Below are 15,715 nucleotides of genomic sequence, written 5' to 3' on the forward strand. Positions count from 1 at the left end.
CCGCAAAATCTCTTGGAATCCATCCTAAGCATTGCAGCACAGACTGGTTTAAATCGTTTTGGCATGTAGGAAATTGATACAAAGCCCACATTTTCCATCCAAAACTCAAAGCTACCAGACCATGCCTGTATGAGCTGTGATACATAGGACTGACTTTGTAAGGCAGTGTCTCACAATCATTGAATATGAAGAAAGGCCTTGTCGTCATTCTTTCAAGTGAGAAACAATCACTAGTAAATGTTATGTTGCAATTTTGGAACAATTTGTCACCATTCAGGTATTGACGGAGGATTGATGAGGCACCGAGTAGTTCATGCAAGATTGGGCCAGACCACATTGCACCAAAAGGGGGTTTCACTTCATCGATGGGTGCTTAAGGAATAGTCATTGGGTTTGATTATTGCAATTTACTGGCACAGGGACGGATTTGCCACCATCTTCACCCAATCTGATTCCTTGTGACTTCTTTTCATGGGGAATATTGAAAAACAGTGTCTACCAGAACCATCAGATGATCCTGAACAAGCTTGAATTGGTGATCTGTGTGGTATCTGAATACATTTCTGTTGGGACATTACAGGATGTGATGGCAAATTTCATTGTTTGCATCACCCCCATATTAAAAGAGATGGGACATTTCAAAAAGATTGTCATATGATTGCAAAGACTGCGCGCAAAGGACAAGTTTAATTATGCATGCTGATACTGTAAGAGCTGCACCGGATACAATGCCATCTATTAGCAATTTTTTGGGCTTTCAAAACTTTTATATTGTTTATGTATAAAATTCTTACAGTTTTGCAGTAAACTCACCTTTTTTTACACTTGTCTAACAGTCTAGTTTTCGAGGTACTTAATTTTTAAATCAAGAACTCCTTCACTGAACACCCTGTACAATGAGACAAGAGGGTCACTACCTTCATGGAAAAAGTTTAACAGCTGCTTATGGAAGCATGCACCTCTTCATCCAAAGCAAATTGATGGCCAGGTGCCAGCTGTTTCAACTATGCTGCAGAAGTTTTGTTGGGAAGCCCTTACACATCATCCATACAGTTCTGATACCTATCCATGTGATTCCCTTATTTTTGATGCCCGGGAGAAAGATATTCATGACCTTTGATTTGCTTCAGATTCAGAAGTGCACGCCCAGGTACAATTGTGGTTTTGCAGGGAACTGTAAGCATTTTTCCGTCTTGTCTCACATTGGGATAAATGTACATTTAAGGTGATTACTATTGAAGTAATAAACAGTTTACTTACTTTTATGTGACTGCCCTTTCATTATTTGCATATCTGACTTTGAAAGCATTAACAAAATTTGTGAATTAGTTTTTCTTTTTTTTTTTAAAGCATTAACAAAACTTGTATTATTATTATTTATTATTATTATTATTATTATTATTATTATTATTACTTTTTTTACACAGCCATGAGACTGAGTAATTTAATAGTTACTGCTAAAAAGGTGTTGCTTGTTTTTTTTTTTTTTATTTAATTTATATTTGGTGCCAATAATAAATATTAAACAGTATTTTTCCAAATGAGGAAACCAAACTTCTGTTGAACAAGAAACTTGAAAGTTGCAGATACTACATTAGCTGAACCAAATTGATACAGGTAAGTTTCATTACTAGTAAAGATGGTGAATATAAAGTTGGATCTCCCAAATATCAGAGGATACAGCTCCATCTGTTTCTTTCCTTGTGTGGGTGATGTTTACATTGACTGGAAATCTCCCAGCATGGTGACTCCTGCCTAATATATGAGGTCTGTTAGTACCTCCCCCTCTCCCCACCCCCCTCGAATGTCTGATGGATTTGAATGTAGTGCGCTTACATGAGCTGACCTTGAACCTTCGTGCACACGCATGAATTTTTTCCCCACCTGTTGATAGCATCAGTTGCTGGCAAGCAGCAGTTGACTAAGTTGTAGTGTTTAGTGCCCACGATGGTTTATCATTGTAAGGGAAATGATAGTACAACTGTAGTCGTCCTACTGGATCAAATTTTGCCAGAAACTGGGAAACAGTGAGCTGAAAACCATTTGCAAGATTCAGACAGCTTTCAGTGGCAGTGCTATGAGCATATCACAAATTAAGGATTGGTACAATTGGTTAAAAGATGGCTGCACATTGGTGGAGACCAAGCCAAGCTCCAGTTGGCCATCAATGTGCCAAAATGACCAGGTCACTGCCAGAGTGACTGCTGTGGTGATGCGGGACCTTTGTGTGACTATCAGAGAAATTTTGGAAGAAGTGGCCATCAGCACTTTTCCGGCACATCGTGACTGAAGATTTGGCCATGAAGAGTGTGTTGGCAAAATTCATGTTGATGCCTCACAGGACATGCTGCACTCCAGTCAGTGACCCCATCTTTGTGATCACCATAATCACTGATGACGAGTTGTGGGTGCACAGATATGACCCGGAAGCCAAATTGAATCCCAGTTGTCATAGTGGTAGCGTTCCTCATCACAAAGACCAAAGAAGGCGTGCCAAGTGCACAGCGACATCAAAATGATGCTGACTGCTTTCTTGGACTCCCACAGTGTGGTACATCACAAGTATGCACCACAGGATCAATCCATCACTAAACCCCCGCTGTGGGTTCGGGGGTAAGAATGGAGTCTCAAATGTTTCGACCCTTATGTGATGGTCCCCTCTTGGGTTTGACCACCATATTTCAAAATTATTCCGAAGAGTGAGCCAATTGGGGTAGGGTGCCTTACTTGGTACATTGTGTCCATCGTGCATTGAGACCTTTAGCCAGCTTATTTGTCGTTGCATTGCACTGCCGCTCTCTCTCCATCTCTTGGGCGAGGATACATTCCTGGGTGTGATTTCTGCCATGCACTCTGCAGTGTCACTCTCTGCACTGACGATGACCATGGACCACTTGTCACCTAATATCCAGCACAGTAGTCAGTCCATTGTGGAGGGGCCGCCATGTACCCTGTTGGTTGTAGCCCCTTATAACACAGGGATCGCTCTACTGATGCCTGCGCCGTTAACTGCCATCTTGCCAGGTGGCCCTTGCTGTGGCTCAGTGGTGCCCATGGGGGAGGGCCCTTGGTTGGAGATGACACTCAATGAAGTGTGGCACATCTTCTCTTGCGGATGGCCAGCCACCAGCAGTCTCTAAGCGTTCGAGGGCTCACTTTAATGCAAACATGTATGACCCCAAATCGTTCCCCTCTCTGGCCACACCATGGGAGGAATGAAAGGCTATGAATGACAGCGAGACGTATTCGCCCTGGTATCTAGTCTGTACAAGAGCTGATGGGGAATCCTTTGTGTCCATGAAGGCTCAGTTCTTTGTAGAGCATTTAGAGGTCAAGTTCGGGGAGGTGGAGGGAATCAAAAATGCGGTCCAGGTCAGTCTTGGTAAAAACAGCATTCTCTGCCCAGTCACGGGCATAACTCGCTTGTAAGAAATTGAGGGATGTTTCTGTTACTATCAAGCCCCATAAGAGCTTAAATGTGGTCCAGTGCATTATCTTTCAGAGGAGCCTTCTTTTACAGTCCGATAACGAGCTGCGTGCCAACTTAGAGCACTGAGGTGTCCATTTTGTCTGGCGTGTCCACCGAGGTCTGAGGGATAATCAGTGTGCCACCAGTGCCTTCATCTTGGCCTTCGAGGGTGACACATTACCCGAGAAGATGAAGGTGATGGTCTATCGCTGTGATGTCAAGCCATACATCCCTCTCCCGATGTGGTGCTCCAAGTGTTGGAAGTTCGGCCATATGTCTTCCCACTGTGCTCCCAGCCACATGTGTCTCAATTGTGGTTGTCCATCCCATCCTGATACTCCATGTGCCCCACCTCCCATCTGTGACAATAGCGGAGAGCACCATCCCCCTTGCTTGCAGGACTGTAAGATTTTACAGAACAAATGGAAAATAATAGAATAAAAGACCCTGGAACGACTGAACTACACTGAGGCTAAACGGAAATTTGAGCAGCTTCAGCCCATGCGCATGACATCATCTTAATGCCGCCAGTGTCACTCCTGTTACGGCTCCATCTGTTGCACCACATACAGTCAGCTCTCTGAGCTGAAGGACCACACCTGCCCCCTTGATGGTCCTCCCCGTTGCTCCAGCACCACCTACCTCAGGAGCAACACCCCCCCCACCATCAGGGACACCAGTCCCCACTTCTAAGCCGGAGAAGTGTAAGTCTACTTCAGCTTTTCTTGCTAGGAGTGGCAACCCAGACACCCGCCAGGGGCTGAAGAAGTCCCAGGTAGCTGGTCGTAGGGCTTCGTGATCGTCTTCGGTCCTGGAGACTGAATCAAAGAAGCCCTCCTGCAAGGGCAACCAAAGGTGGGTTCTGTAAGGGCCGCTCTTCTGCCGATAATCTGGTTTGCCTGGAGTCAGCCATCCGTATGGCCTTTGCCCACTGTCAGCATCTGGTCACTGTCTTTTTTGACATGCGGAAGGCATACTATATGACGTGGTGACATCACATCCTCTCTACACTTCATGGTTGGGGTCTTCAGTGTCCGCTCCCGATTTTCATACAAAATTTTCTGTCGCTTCATCCTTCCGCGTGCAGGTTGCGGCCTCCCATAGTTCCTCCCAAGTTCAGGAGAATGGGGTACCACAAGGATCTGTCTTAAGTGTCTGCTTCTTTTTAATTGCAATTAATGGGCTTGCTGCGATGGTGGGAATGTATGTCTCAGCTTCCTTGTGTGCTGACAACTTCTGCCTATACTTCAGCTCCACTGGCACAGCAGCTGCAGGGCGCTATCCACAAGGCACAGTCTTGGGTTGTAGTGCATGGCTTACAGTTTTTGGCTGCCAAGACCTGGGTTACGCATTTCTGCCGGCGACAAGCTGTTCACCCTGAGCCATGGATTTATCTTGACAGGAACCTCTTGCTGTGGTGGAGATGGATTGGGTTTTGGGATTGGTTTTTGATATCCCGTTGATTTGGCTCCCTCATATTCAGTAGCTTAAACAGATGTGCTGGCTGCATCTTGACGCTCTTCGTTGCTTGAGTCATACCAGCTGGGGTGCCAATTGGTCTACCCTTGTACAAGGCATTAATTCAGTCCCATCTAGATTATGGGAGCCTGGCTTATGGTTCAACATCCACTTCTACATTGCAGTTGCTGGACCCCATCCTTCACAGCTTTCTGGACAAGCCTTGTCAACAGCGTACTTGTGGAGGTAGGTTCCCTCCATTGCGGTTCCAGCACCAACGATTACTGGCCGCTTATGATACACACATTTGTAGCTTGCCCGAGCATCCCAGTTATCATCTCTTGTTCCCTCAGTCAGTTGTCCATATTCCGGAACGGTGGCCCCAGTCAGGATGTACAGTCGCGGTTCACGTCAGAGCTCTTCTCTCTGGGCATGAGGTTTTCCCTCTTCCACATCTTTTCCAGGCCCCTCTGTGTATACCCCCATGGTGTGTGCCCCCCCCTCCCCATGCCTTTGGCTCAATTTGGCACAGGGCCTAGAGGACTCAGTCCCTCCTGAGGCCCTCCACCACTGCTTTCTTTCAGTCCTTGCCGCATTTCAAAGCTCTGATGTTGTCTATACTAACAGTTTGATGGTTGCTGGTCATGTCGGTTATGCTCTTACTCTAGGGGATCATTATGAACAACAATCATTACCGACTGACTGCAGTGTTTTCATTGCCGAGCTGGTTGCCATCTCTCACGCCCTAGAGTATATCTGCTCCTGCTCAGGCAAGTCCTTCGTTATTTATAGTGACTCCCTCAGCAGTTTATGAGCTATCAAGCATTGTTTACCTCACTCTCGTCTGGTGATGGCTATCCAGGCGTCCCTCCATACTCTTACACATTGCAGCCTCTCTGTGGTCTTTGTGTGGACCCCAGGTCATGTCGGCATCCCGGGAAATGAACATGTTGACACACTGGCCAAACAAGCTGTCGGTGCACTAGCATTGGAGATTGGCCTTTCGGACAGTGACCTCAGGTCAGTTTTGTGGCAGAAGGTACTTCGCACTTGGGGTGAAGAAAGACACCAAAGTAACTTCGGGCCATCAAGGAGGCTACCGGTGCATGGTGCTCCTCCTTGTGGGGGTCTCGCAAGGACTCTGTTGTCCTCTGCTGGCTGTGCATTGGCCACACCAGGATAATACACGGCTATTTATTGTGCCACGAGGACCTGCCTGTATGTCACTGCGGGTCAGCTGTGACGGTGGTCCACATCTTGTTGGACTGCCTGCTTTTAACTCCACTCAGGCGGATGTTAGCGCTGCCTGATACACTTCCTGCACTGTTATCAGATGACGATGCGATGGCAGATTTAGTTTTGAGTTGTATTCGTGCAGGCGTTTTTTATCGCTTGATGTAAGTGTTTGTTCTTTTTTTGTGTTGAGTCTGGCCCCTTTAGCATACACTTTGACTGAGCTGCTAGTGCGTTTCTTGGTGGTTGGCTTATCCTTTTTTGTTTCTATGGTCGACCAACCACTGCCACACTCTGTGTGATTTTAATTCCTTTTCTCTGGTCTCTGCCTGTCTTTTTTGCACTGTGTCATCTCCATTGTTTGTTTTTATTGTTTGTAGGAGTTTCACGTTCGTGAAAAAAGGGACTGTTGGCCCTAGTAGTCTGGTCCCTTCAGTCCCGCCGGCCGGAGTGGCTGAGTGGTTCTAAGCGCTACAGTCCGGAACCGCGAAACCACTACGGTCGCAGGTTCGAATCCTGCCTTGGGCATGGATGTGTGTGATGTCTTCAGGTTAGTTAGGTTTACATAGTTCTAAGTTCTAGGGGACTCATGACCTCAGATGTTAAGTCCTATAGTGCTCAGAGCCATTTGAACCTTCAGTCCCACAAACCAACCAACCAGTCATTAAACACCACAGGGTCAGTCAATAACTAAAGAGTCCTACAGGGATGTCCTCCATCGCCTGCGTGATGCTGTGGGGCACAAGAGACTGGACTTGTGGTCTACAGAAAATTGGCATGTCAATCACAACAGTGCTCCAGCACATTCTTAGCATTGGTGAAAACCAGGGTCCTTTGCTTCAGCAGGCTCCTTACTCTCCTGATATGGTAACTTTTGGCTGTTTCCCAAACTCAAGAGACCATTGAAATGAATGTGATTTCAGATAAGAGAAGACATTGTGTCAGTATTGAGAGCTGAGCTAAACTCCATCCATCAGTGTGCTTCCAACAATAGTGGCACTGCTGGAAGAAGTGGGTGGAATCCCAAGGATACAACTTAGAGGGTGATTAGGTATCCAGAGCACTCGAGGTAAGCTAGTTATTTTTCCCAGCTAAGGGTCGTATACTTCCCTAACAGACCTCATATGTTGAGGGATGCCACTCTCTTCCCAAGAGTATGCTGATCATACTGTTGGGCTCGGCAAGTTTTCTTTTCAATTGATTTGTACTCAAACCAACCATGAAATGAAAAGTATTCTTATTTAGGTTTGGTGGCAGATGGCTATTGAACATCATCCAAAGCACAATGGCACTACCTCTTCTAATATTGTTAATACTCTATTGAAACTTTTGGCAGTAATTTCAGTTGTGTATTTAGTTTTATTGACACTTGGTGTATATGTCATGCAGCCAACTCTTCATTACAGAAAGTTGGACATGAACTGTATTAAGAGTGGTGTATGGACATACATATTAAAAGAGTGGTGTATGGAAATACATAAGACATTCTAATTGAGTACAGAAAATAAGCACAGCACACTGGTAGCTGACAGCAAATATTTGTTTTTAGATTACTGAATTAGGGAGGGTATCAAACTGGATACCGTTACTGCCAAGCATTTCTAAGAAAGCGCAGTAATAGACCAGAATGAAGTCATTCTTCAAACTTTGTGTAGTCATCTGGTGTGTTAATACCATATAAGAAAGGTAAATGTTGTCAGTACTTAATTGACATTTTTGTTTGTGTTTCAGTGAGTCTGATCTGGAGGAAGTCCTGTCGGCTCATTCACGTGTGTTTAAATGTGTGCACACGTACCTAGGACGTTGTGGACCAGCCCCAACAACTCGTCACCCATTGGGTTTGCTGCGTTCGTATCCACATGCACCTGGAGGTACATCTTGTGAGACTCGTCGTGCCTCTCTTTCAAAACAACCTGCTGCTAAAAGGGCATCCACTACTAAAGTCTCTAGAGCACTGTGATACATTGTGGTATATGATTTTTACGTATCCGTTCCATGTATGTGACAAGCTAGTCATGTAAAGTATTGCCTTGACGTTGTTAGTTGAGTTTGACGTGGGTTAGGAAAAGTATTTCTTGAAATGATAACTTCGATAATGGTAGTGCTACTGTTGTATTTTAATTGTTTTTATTTATTTTGTTGTTGGAGACAGTGATTAAAAGAAGTATTTAGACGGCCTTCCTGTTTTTATGGCTGCCTGAAATAGCAGCCGTTAAAAAAAGTCTGTGATCTTTGTATAAGTTAAATCCTCATTTTTGCAACAGTATGTGGCATTTTTTATAAAAGAATTCCATGTGAGTGATGGGTCATGGTGCAATCACAATTATTTTTTTGATATTTGTTTTTATATATTTACTCACAGGGTACTTTTTAGAGTTGTGAACAGTGTCAAAGGCTGCAGTGGCATAATTTCAGTATTTTGTTATTTATTTAGCTAGATAGTGTTAGTCAGTGCAGCCTTTCCATCTTTCTAATTATTTATGTTATTTATTATGTCATTCAACTACTAATACCTTCTTGTATAATATCTTATTATTGTTCACTAAGAGATTGGACAAATGTATTGCTTTGAAGGACTGTTTTTTGGTGCTTTATTGGAGGCAACGAAAGGAAAGAAACACTGCCAGAGCAATTGTTCATTGTGATTGTGATTACAATTTAATTTTCTGTATGCAGTGGTGAATTGTGACATAAACAAAACAAATTGTGTTGAAGGCTGATGCAATGATTTTATCTTGTACAATAACAACAAATCAAGCAAAGTTATTTTGAATAAATTTCAGTTGCTCAATTGCTTTTTAACAATAGTCACCAGTAAAGCAGTAGTGCACATGCAGCAACTCCCAACAATTTTTCATCCATGAAGTACAATTAAATAAGCAAGTTACCAGTAGTGCCATAGAAACTGTATGTTGAGGGGTGCTATGATAATAATAATTATTATTAAGTTCTCATAAATGAACATTATTTTTAAAATAGATTTTATACACAGTTAAGACTCCCATCCTCATGGTAATGGTTTATAATTACATATACCTAAACTTCAAGTATTCTTGCACAGGAATTTCGTGTCATTAATGCATAAAAATCATTTTGTTGATGTTTGTGTCATGTGAAATGCAAGTTTCCAGAATTTTTATAATGCATTAACATTGTTTTGCTGAATGGACAAAAAATCTGGAGGAAAAACTATAAGTGGCACAAAGTAAATCATCTGAATAGTAGTTTACAGATAACACAGAAACATAATTTGGCTTTTAACTAGGACAAGATACAAACTTCTTTCTGAATGAGTAAGGTTTGTGAGCACTCACGATGGCTCGGAGATTAGTATTGTAAAGCTTACTTGTGAAACTGTTCACAAAAATTAAAGCTAGAAGTTAAATTTGATAGAAATCATTATCATAAATTACTTTAAGGTTCACTCTCTTGTTGGCATCAGTTTGAGGAATACTACAAAAATGTAGTTTCACCACCAGAGATTTTCCCAGTCCCTTCCCCACCTCCCATAAAGGAACTTAAGAAGGTAAATTTGTGAGATGTTCTTGGAAAGTGTGGGGAGAAGAATGAGTTGGAGGCAAATGTGAAATGTGAACTTTGTAAGTGTGTTGGTGTAACGGATTACTTGCACTGCATCATATGTTATTGATTGAAAAAATTCATTTAATTTTTTTGTTCAGTGTGAGTAAAATATATAAAACTTCAAGGACATATAATTTTCATATTTTTTTGATAAGGCAGTGATTATTGTCAACTTACAATTACTGTCATCAGTTTCATCTACCCCTTGTAGGCAATAACTCTTGGCTACTCAATAACTCTTGGCTGCATTGAGTCATAAAATAAGCCTGATACCTGTGTAATGGTACTGCACCTGCCTCTATTTGAGAGCAATGTTTTATTCAAATTATTTGAGTATTAGTCTTTTATATTTTTGTTTTCTCTGCCTACTCAATGTGCAAACTGTGTAAAATGAGAAATACTGAAACAAAAGAACAGCTGATACTATGCTGTCTTCCTTACTATGAGGAATATAAAATACTCGTCAGTGACCTTAACCAATAGTAACATCAACGAGAAATGTAAACAGTTCTTGTAAGTAGTTGAGCTGCCTCTCTTGGAAGTAATGTTACATGGGAAAAGCAGTCATTAAATGTACTTGGGCAAGAGTACTTAATTACTGGTATAATATTGGTATAATTACTTTTCTTTTGGTTTTTAGTTATAAATGTGCGTGCAGTTTTTTTAAATGAAATAGTAACAACATGTGGCTCATCTGTCCCCTAACCCCTTCTCTCTCTCTCTCTCTCTCTCTCTCTCTCTCTCTCTCTCTCTCTCTCTCTCTCTCTCTCTCTCTCTGACACTACTTACCCATGCAATTAATGCACAAAAAAAGTCAAAGTCTTTCAGAATTAATGTTTAAAAGCTTTTAAAGCAATAATCACACTAGCTTTTAGCTCAGAAGTTAAAGCTACATTTTTCACTATGTGGAGAATTCCATTGTATAATCTTACAGAAGAGACTGTTCTGGTCATTAAGGTGCTCTTTATTATTATTTTATTATTAGTGAATAGCAGTGGTATTAGATTAAGTGGTTGCTCATATGGTGACAATTGTGGTCAATCAATCTATCATAAATACTTAACATTTAAATGCTGAACTTTAATTATTAACAATATTCACATTCAAATAAGGGTGAAGTGGACAGGAAACTAGAAAAGTGGTTTAGTTATTTTGAAAGCTGGATATACATGGATACAAACTATCTTGTCTCAGTTGGACTGATTTCTCATTCCATATTAAATTATCACCTCTTTTCCCTTTCATTTTGCTTGTCGTTGATTCATGACAAAGATTTTTCCTTCTAAAAAATAGAATTAGCTAACAAAGTCATAATTTTCACTGTAAACAGAAAGGCCTTTCAATGAGAAATTTTATTATCTTTCATAGATGTGTAAGATTTAGTAATGATGCCAAAGTAATTTGTATGTTTTACATGTTCAGTTTTGTATATCATGCGTTTAGTAATACTTCTATGGTATGATACTTACAACATGGTATGTTTAGTAAACTGGTGTCACTTATTAATAATGGTTTGTGAAAGTATCCAGTGGTTTTTCACTCAGTGAAGCACAAATTTCTACAGTTAATAGAATCACAGTATATGTAGCAAATGAACTGTAGTAAAAGCTGTAACACTGTTTCCAGTTATGTGAAAAACATTCCTTACATGAAGTGCTGAGTTTGTGTACTTAACTTTATCAGAAATATCTGAAGTACTTGTGATATTTTAACAGTGAAAACGACGTATGCCATTCTTTAAGCTGATGTTTTTTACAGATGTAGTCACTGAACTAAAAAATTTTTGGAAGATTTTTTATGAAGTGCATTAAAATATTGTACCTCACATTGTATTTGGACAAGTGCACTGTAACCTGTCTTATGGATGATGGAGGAAATTGTCATAATGTACATGAATTTGAAATTGTGTATTTTTGTGGGCACAGCTTTGTAGACTTAAATGTGCTCATTTGGCATAGATTTACGCTGTTCGCTGCTTAAAGATGTAAGTCAGTCTTCACTCATGGCAGCTATTTTTCTCAACTTTGTATTCAATGCAAATATATTCACTTGATATCTGGACAGAAAACGATTTTGTTATATTGGTTTCTTGTTTATGACTTCCACTCCAAACAAAGGTGCGTAAAGAATAATTGCAAATATGAAAACCCTTTGAATCACCACTTCTTAAAAGGCACTACATCTGTACAGCCTAGTTTAAAGAAAAACACCAATTGCTACACACTCACTGTTACTCCCAGTAAAACTATTTTGTTACATTAAATCAGTATTAAAAATTACAGGATACATTGTACAACCAAATTAGTTAGTACATTCAATAAGAAGAAATTTACGAGTCTGAATTGTGACAATTGAGAACCTTTTTGCAACGACTTCCAAAATCTAATTTCTTATTGCTCCATATATTTAAAGGTTTATTTTTAAAGAACACATTGGCACTGGAGTGGTAAAATGTCATTTATTTTGGGTCTGCAGTACATATTGTAACATTTTAGTCTAAAACACAAGTCCTCTTCTACATGTAAAGACTATCCTCTTCTACATGTACGGACTATGTATCTTCATACTACTACATTTATTTGAATAGTGTGTCTTTCACAACCTTCTTGATATCTTCCATTTTCTTATGTTTTACGGGGACACTTACATTGGACACAGGTCATGGAGGAATAGTCACATGTTTTGGTACTGGCAAAATTAAGCCAAAAGCATCCTCCTCCCATGAACCAGGGACCTTGCAATTGGTGGGGAGGCTGGTGTTCCTCAATGATACAGATAGCTGTACCGTAGGTGCAACCAAAACGAAGCAGAATCTATTCAGAGGCCAGACAAATGTGTGGTTCCTGAAGATGGCAGCAGCCTTTTCAGTAGTTGCAGGGGTAACAGTCTGGATGATTGACTAACCAAAATGGCCTTGCTGTGCTGGTACTGCGAATGGCTGAAAGCAAGGGAAAACTACAGTGGTAATTTGTCCCAAGAGCATACAGCTTTACTGTGTGATTAAACGATGATGGCATCCTCTTGGGTAAAACATTCTGGAGGTAAAAAGAGTCCTCCATTCAGATCTTCGGCGGGGACTACTCGGGATGACGTTGGTATCGGGAGAAACAAAACTGGCGTTCAGCGGATCGGAGCATGGAAGGTCAGATCCCTTAATGGGGCAGGTAGGTTAGAAAATTTAAAAAGGGAAATGGATAGGTTAAAGTTAGATATAGTGGGAATTAGTGAATTTGGTGGTAGGAGGAACAAGGCTTCTGGCCGGGTGAATACAGGGCTATAAATACAAAATAAAGAAGCGGTAATACAGAAGTAGGCTTAATAATGAACAAAAAATAGGAGCACAGGTAAGCTACTATGAACAGCATAGTGAATGCATCATTGTAGCCAAGATAGACACAAAGCCCACACCTACCACAGTAGTACAAGTATATATGCCTACTAGCTCCGCAGATGATGAAGAAATTGAAGAAATGAATGATGAAATAAAAGAAATTATTCATATAATGAAGGGAGGTGCAAATTTAATAGTCATGGGAGACTGGAATTTGATAAGGAAAAGGAAGAGAAGGAAAAGTAATAGGTGAATATGGAATGGAGGTAAGGAATGAAAGAGGAAGCTGGTAGAATTTCGCACAGAGCATTACTTACTCATAGCTAACGCTTGGTTTAAGAATCATGAAAGAAGGTTGTGTATGTGGAAGAAACCTGAAGACACTGGAAGGTTTCAGATAGATTATATAATGGTGAGACATAGGTTTAGGAACCAGGTTTTAAATTGTAAGACATTTCCAGGGGCAGATGTGGTCTCTTACCACAATCAATTGGTTATGACCTGTACATTAAAGCTAAAGAAACTGCAAGAAGGTGGGAATTAAAGGAAATTGAACCTGGATAAATTGAAAGAACCAGAGGTTGCAGAGGGTTTCAGTGAGAGCATTAGGAAAAGGTTGACAAGAACGGGGGAAAGAAATAGAGAAGAAGAAGAAGAAGAAGAAGAAGAATGGGTAGCTTTGAGAGATGACAAAGGGAAGGCAGCAGAGGATGAAGTAGAAAAAAAGACAAGGTCTAGTAGAAATCCTTGGGTAACAGAAGAGAGATTGAATTTAATTGATGAAATGAGAAAATATAAAAGCGTAGTAAATGAAGCAGGCAAGAAAAAATACAAACATCTCAAAAATGAGATCGAAAGGAAGTGCAAAATTACTTATCAGTGATGGCTAGATGATAAATGTAAGATAGATAGGAAAATAAGAAACCTTTGGAGAAAAGAGAACCACTTTTACAAATATGAAGAGCTCAGGTGGAAAACCAGTACTAAGCAAAGAAGCGAAATTGGAAAGGTGGAAGGAATACATAGAGCGTCTATACAAGGGTGATGTTCTTTAGGGCAATATTATGGAGATAGAAGAGGACGTAGATGAAGATGAAATGGGAGATATGATACTGCATGAAGAGTTTGACAGAGCACTGAAATACCTAAGTCGAAACAAGGCCCTGGGAGTAGACAATGTTCCATTAGAACTACTTGATAGCCTTCGGAGAACCAGCCATGACAAAACTCTACCATCTGGTGAAAAAGATGCATGAGACAGTTGAAATACCCTCAGACTTCAAGAAGAATATAATAATTCCAATCCCAAAGAAAGCAGGTGTTGACAAATGTGAAAATTACCAAACTATCAGTTCAATAAGCCACAGCTGCGAAGTACTAATACGAATTCTTTACAGATGAATGGAAAAACGTAGAAGCCGACCTCAGGGAAGATCAGTTTGGATTCTGTAGAAATAGTGGAACATGTGAGGCAATACTGACCCTACGACTTATCTTAGAAGAAAGATTAAGAAAAGGCAAACCTACGTATCTAGCATTTGTAGACTTACGAGAAAGCTTTTGACAATGTTGACTGCAATACTCACTTTCAAATTCTGAGGGTGGCAGGAGTAAAATACAGGGAACAGAAGGCTATTTACAATTTGTACAGAAACCAGATTGCAGTTATAAGGGTCGAGGGACACGAAAGGAAAGCAATGGTTGGGAAGGGAGTGAGACAGGGTTGTAGCCTCTCCTCGATGTTATTCAATCTCTATATTGAGCAAGCAGTAAAGGAAACAAAAGAAAAATTTGGAGTAGGTATTAAAATCCATGGAGCAGAAATAAAAACTTTGATATTTTCCAATTGCACTGTAATTCTGTCAGACAGCTAAGGACCTGGATGAGCAGTTGAACGGAATGGACAGGGTCTTGAAAGGAGGATATAAGATGAACATCAACAAAAGCAAAACGAAGATAATGGAATGTAGTTGAATTAAGTCGGGTGATGCTGTGGGAATTAGATTAGGAAATGAGACACTTAAAGTAGTAATGGAGTTTTGCTATTTGGGAAGCAAAATAACTGATGGTTGAAGTAGAGAGGATATAAAATGTAGACTGGCAATGGCAAGGAAAGTGTTTCTGAAGGAGAGAAGTTTGTTAACATGGAGTGTAGATTTAAGTTTCAGGAAGCTGTTTCTGAAAGTATTTGTATGGAGTGCAGCCACATATGAAAGTGAAACATGGACGATAAATAGTTTAGACAAGAAGACAATAGTAGGTTTCGAAATGTGGTGCTGCAGAAGAATGCTGAAGATTAGATGGGTAGATCACCTAATTAATGAGGAGGAATTGGAGAAGAGAAATTTGTGGCACAACTTGACATGAAGGGACCGCTTGGTAGGACATATTCTGAGGCATCAAGGGATCACATTTAGTATTGTAGAGCAGTGTGGAGGGTAAAAATTGTAGAGGGAGACATAGATGAATACACGAAGCAGATTCAGAAGGCCGTCTGTTGCAGTAGGTGCTTGGAGATGAAGCAGCTTGCACAGGACAGAGTAGCGTAGAGAGCTGCATCAAACCAGTCTCTTGACTGAAGACCACAATGATGACAACAACAACATCTGAATGAATAACAAGCAGGACTTAACCTTATCTTC

At 40.8% G+C, this 15,715-nt stretch overlaps 1 protein-coding gene across 6 annotated transcripts in view; it reads left to right on the forward strand.

The window, feature by feature from the left end:
• LOC126337435 (tubulin polyglutamylase TTLL5) overlaps positions 1-11,825 on the forward strand; it is a 268,881-nt gene extending 257,056 nt beyond the window's left edge. For all 6 annotated transcript variants that reach the window (XM_050001468.1, XM_050001470.1, XM_050001472.1 and 3 more), the window contains one exon: positions 7,892-11,825. In XM_050001468.1, coding sequence (XP_049857425.1) covers positions 7,892-8,120 — 229 coding nt within the window. In that variant the 3' untranslated portion in view covers positions 8,121-11,825. The remainder of the gene's footprint in view (positions 1-7,891) is intronic.
• Positions 11,826-15,715: the final 3,890 nt, after the last annotated feature.

This window comes from Schistocerca gregaria, chromosome 1 (genome assembly GCF_023897955.1).
Source record: "Schistocerca gregaria isolate iqSchGreg1 chromosome 1, iqSchGreg1.2, whole genome shotgun sequence".
In the NCBI taxonomy this organism is placed as follows: Eukaryota; Metazoa; Arthropoda; class Insecta; order Orthoptera; family Acrididae; genus Schistocerca; species Schistocerca gregaria.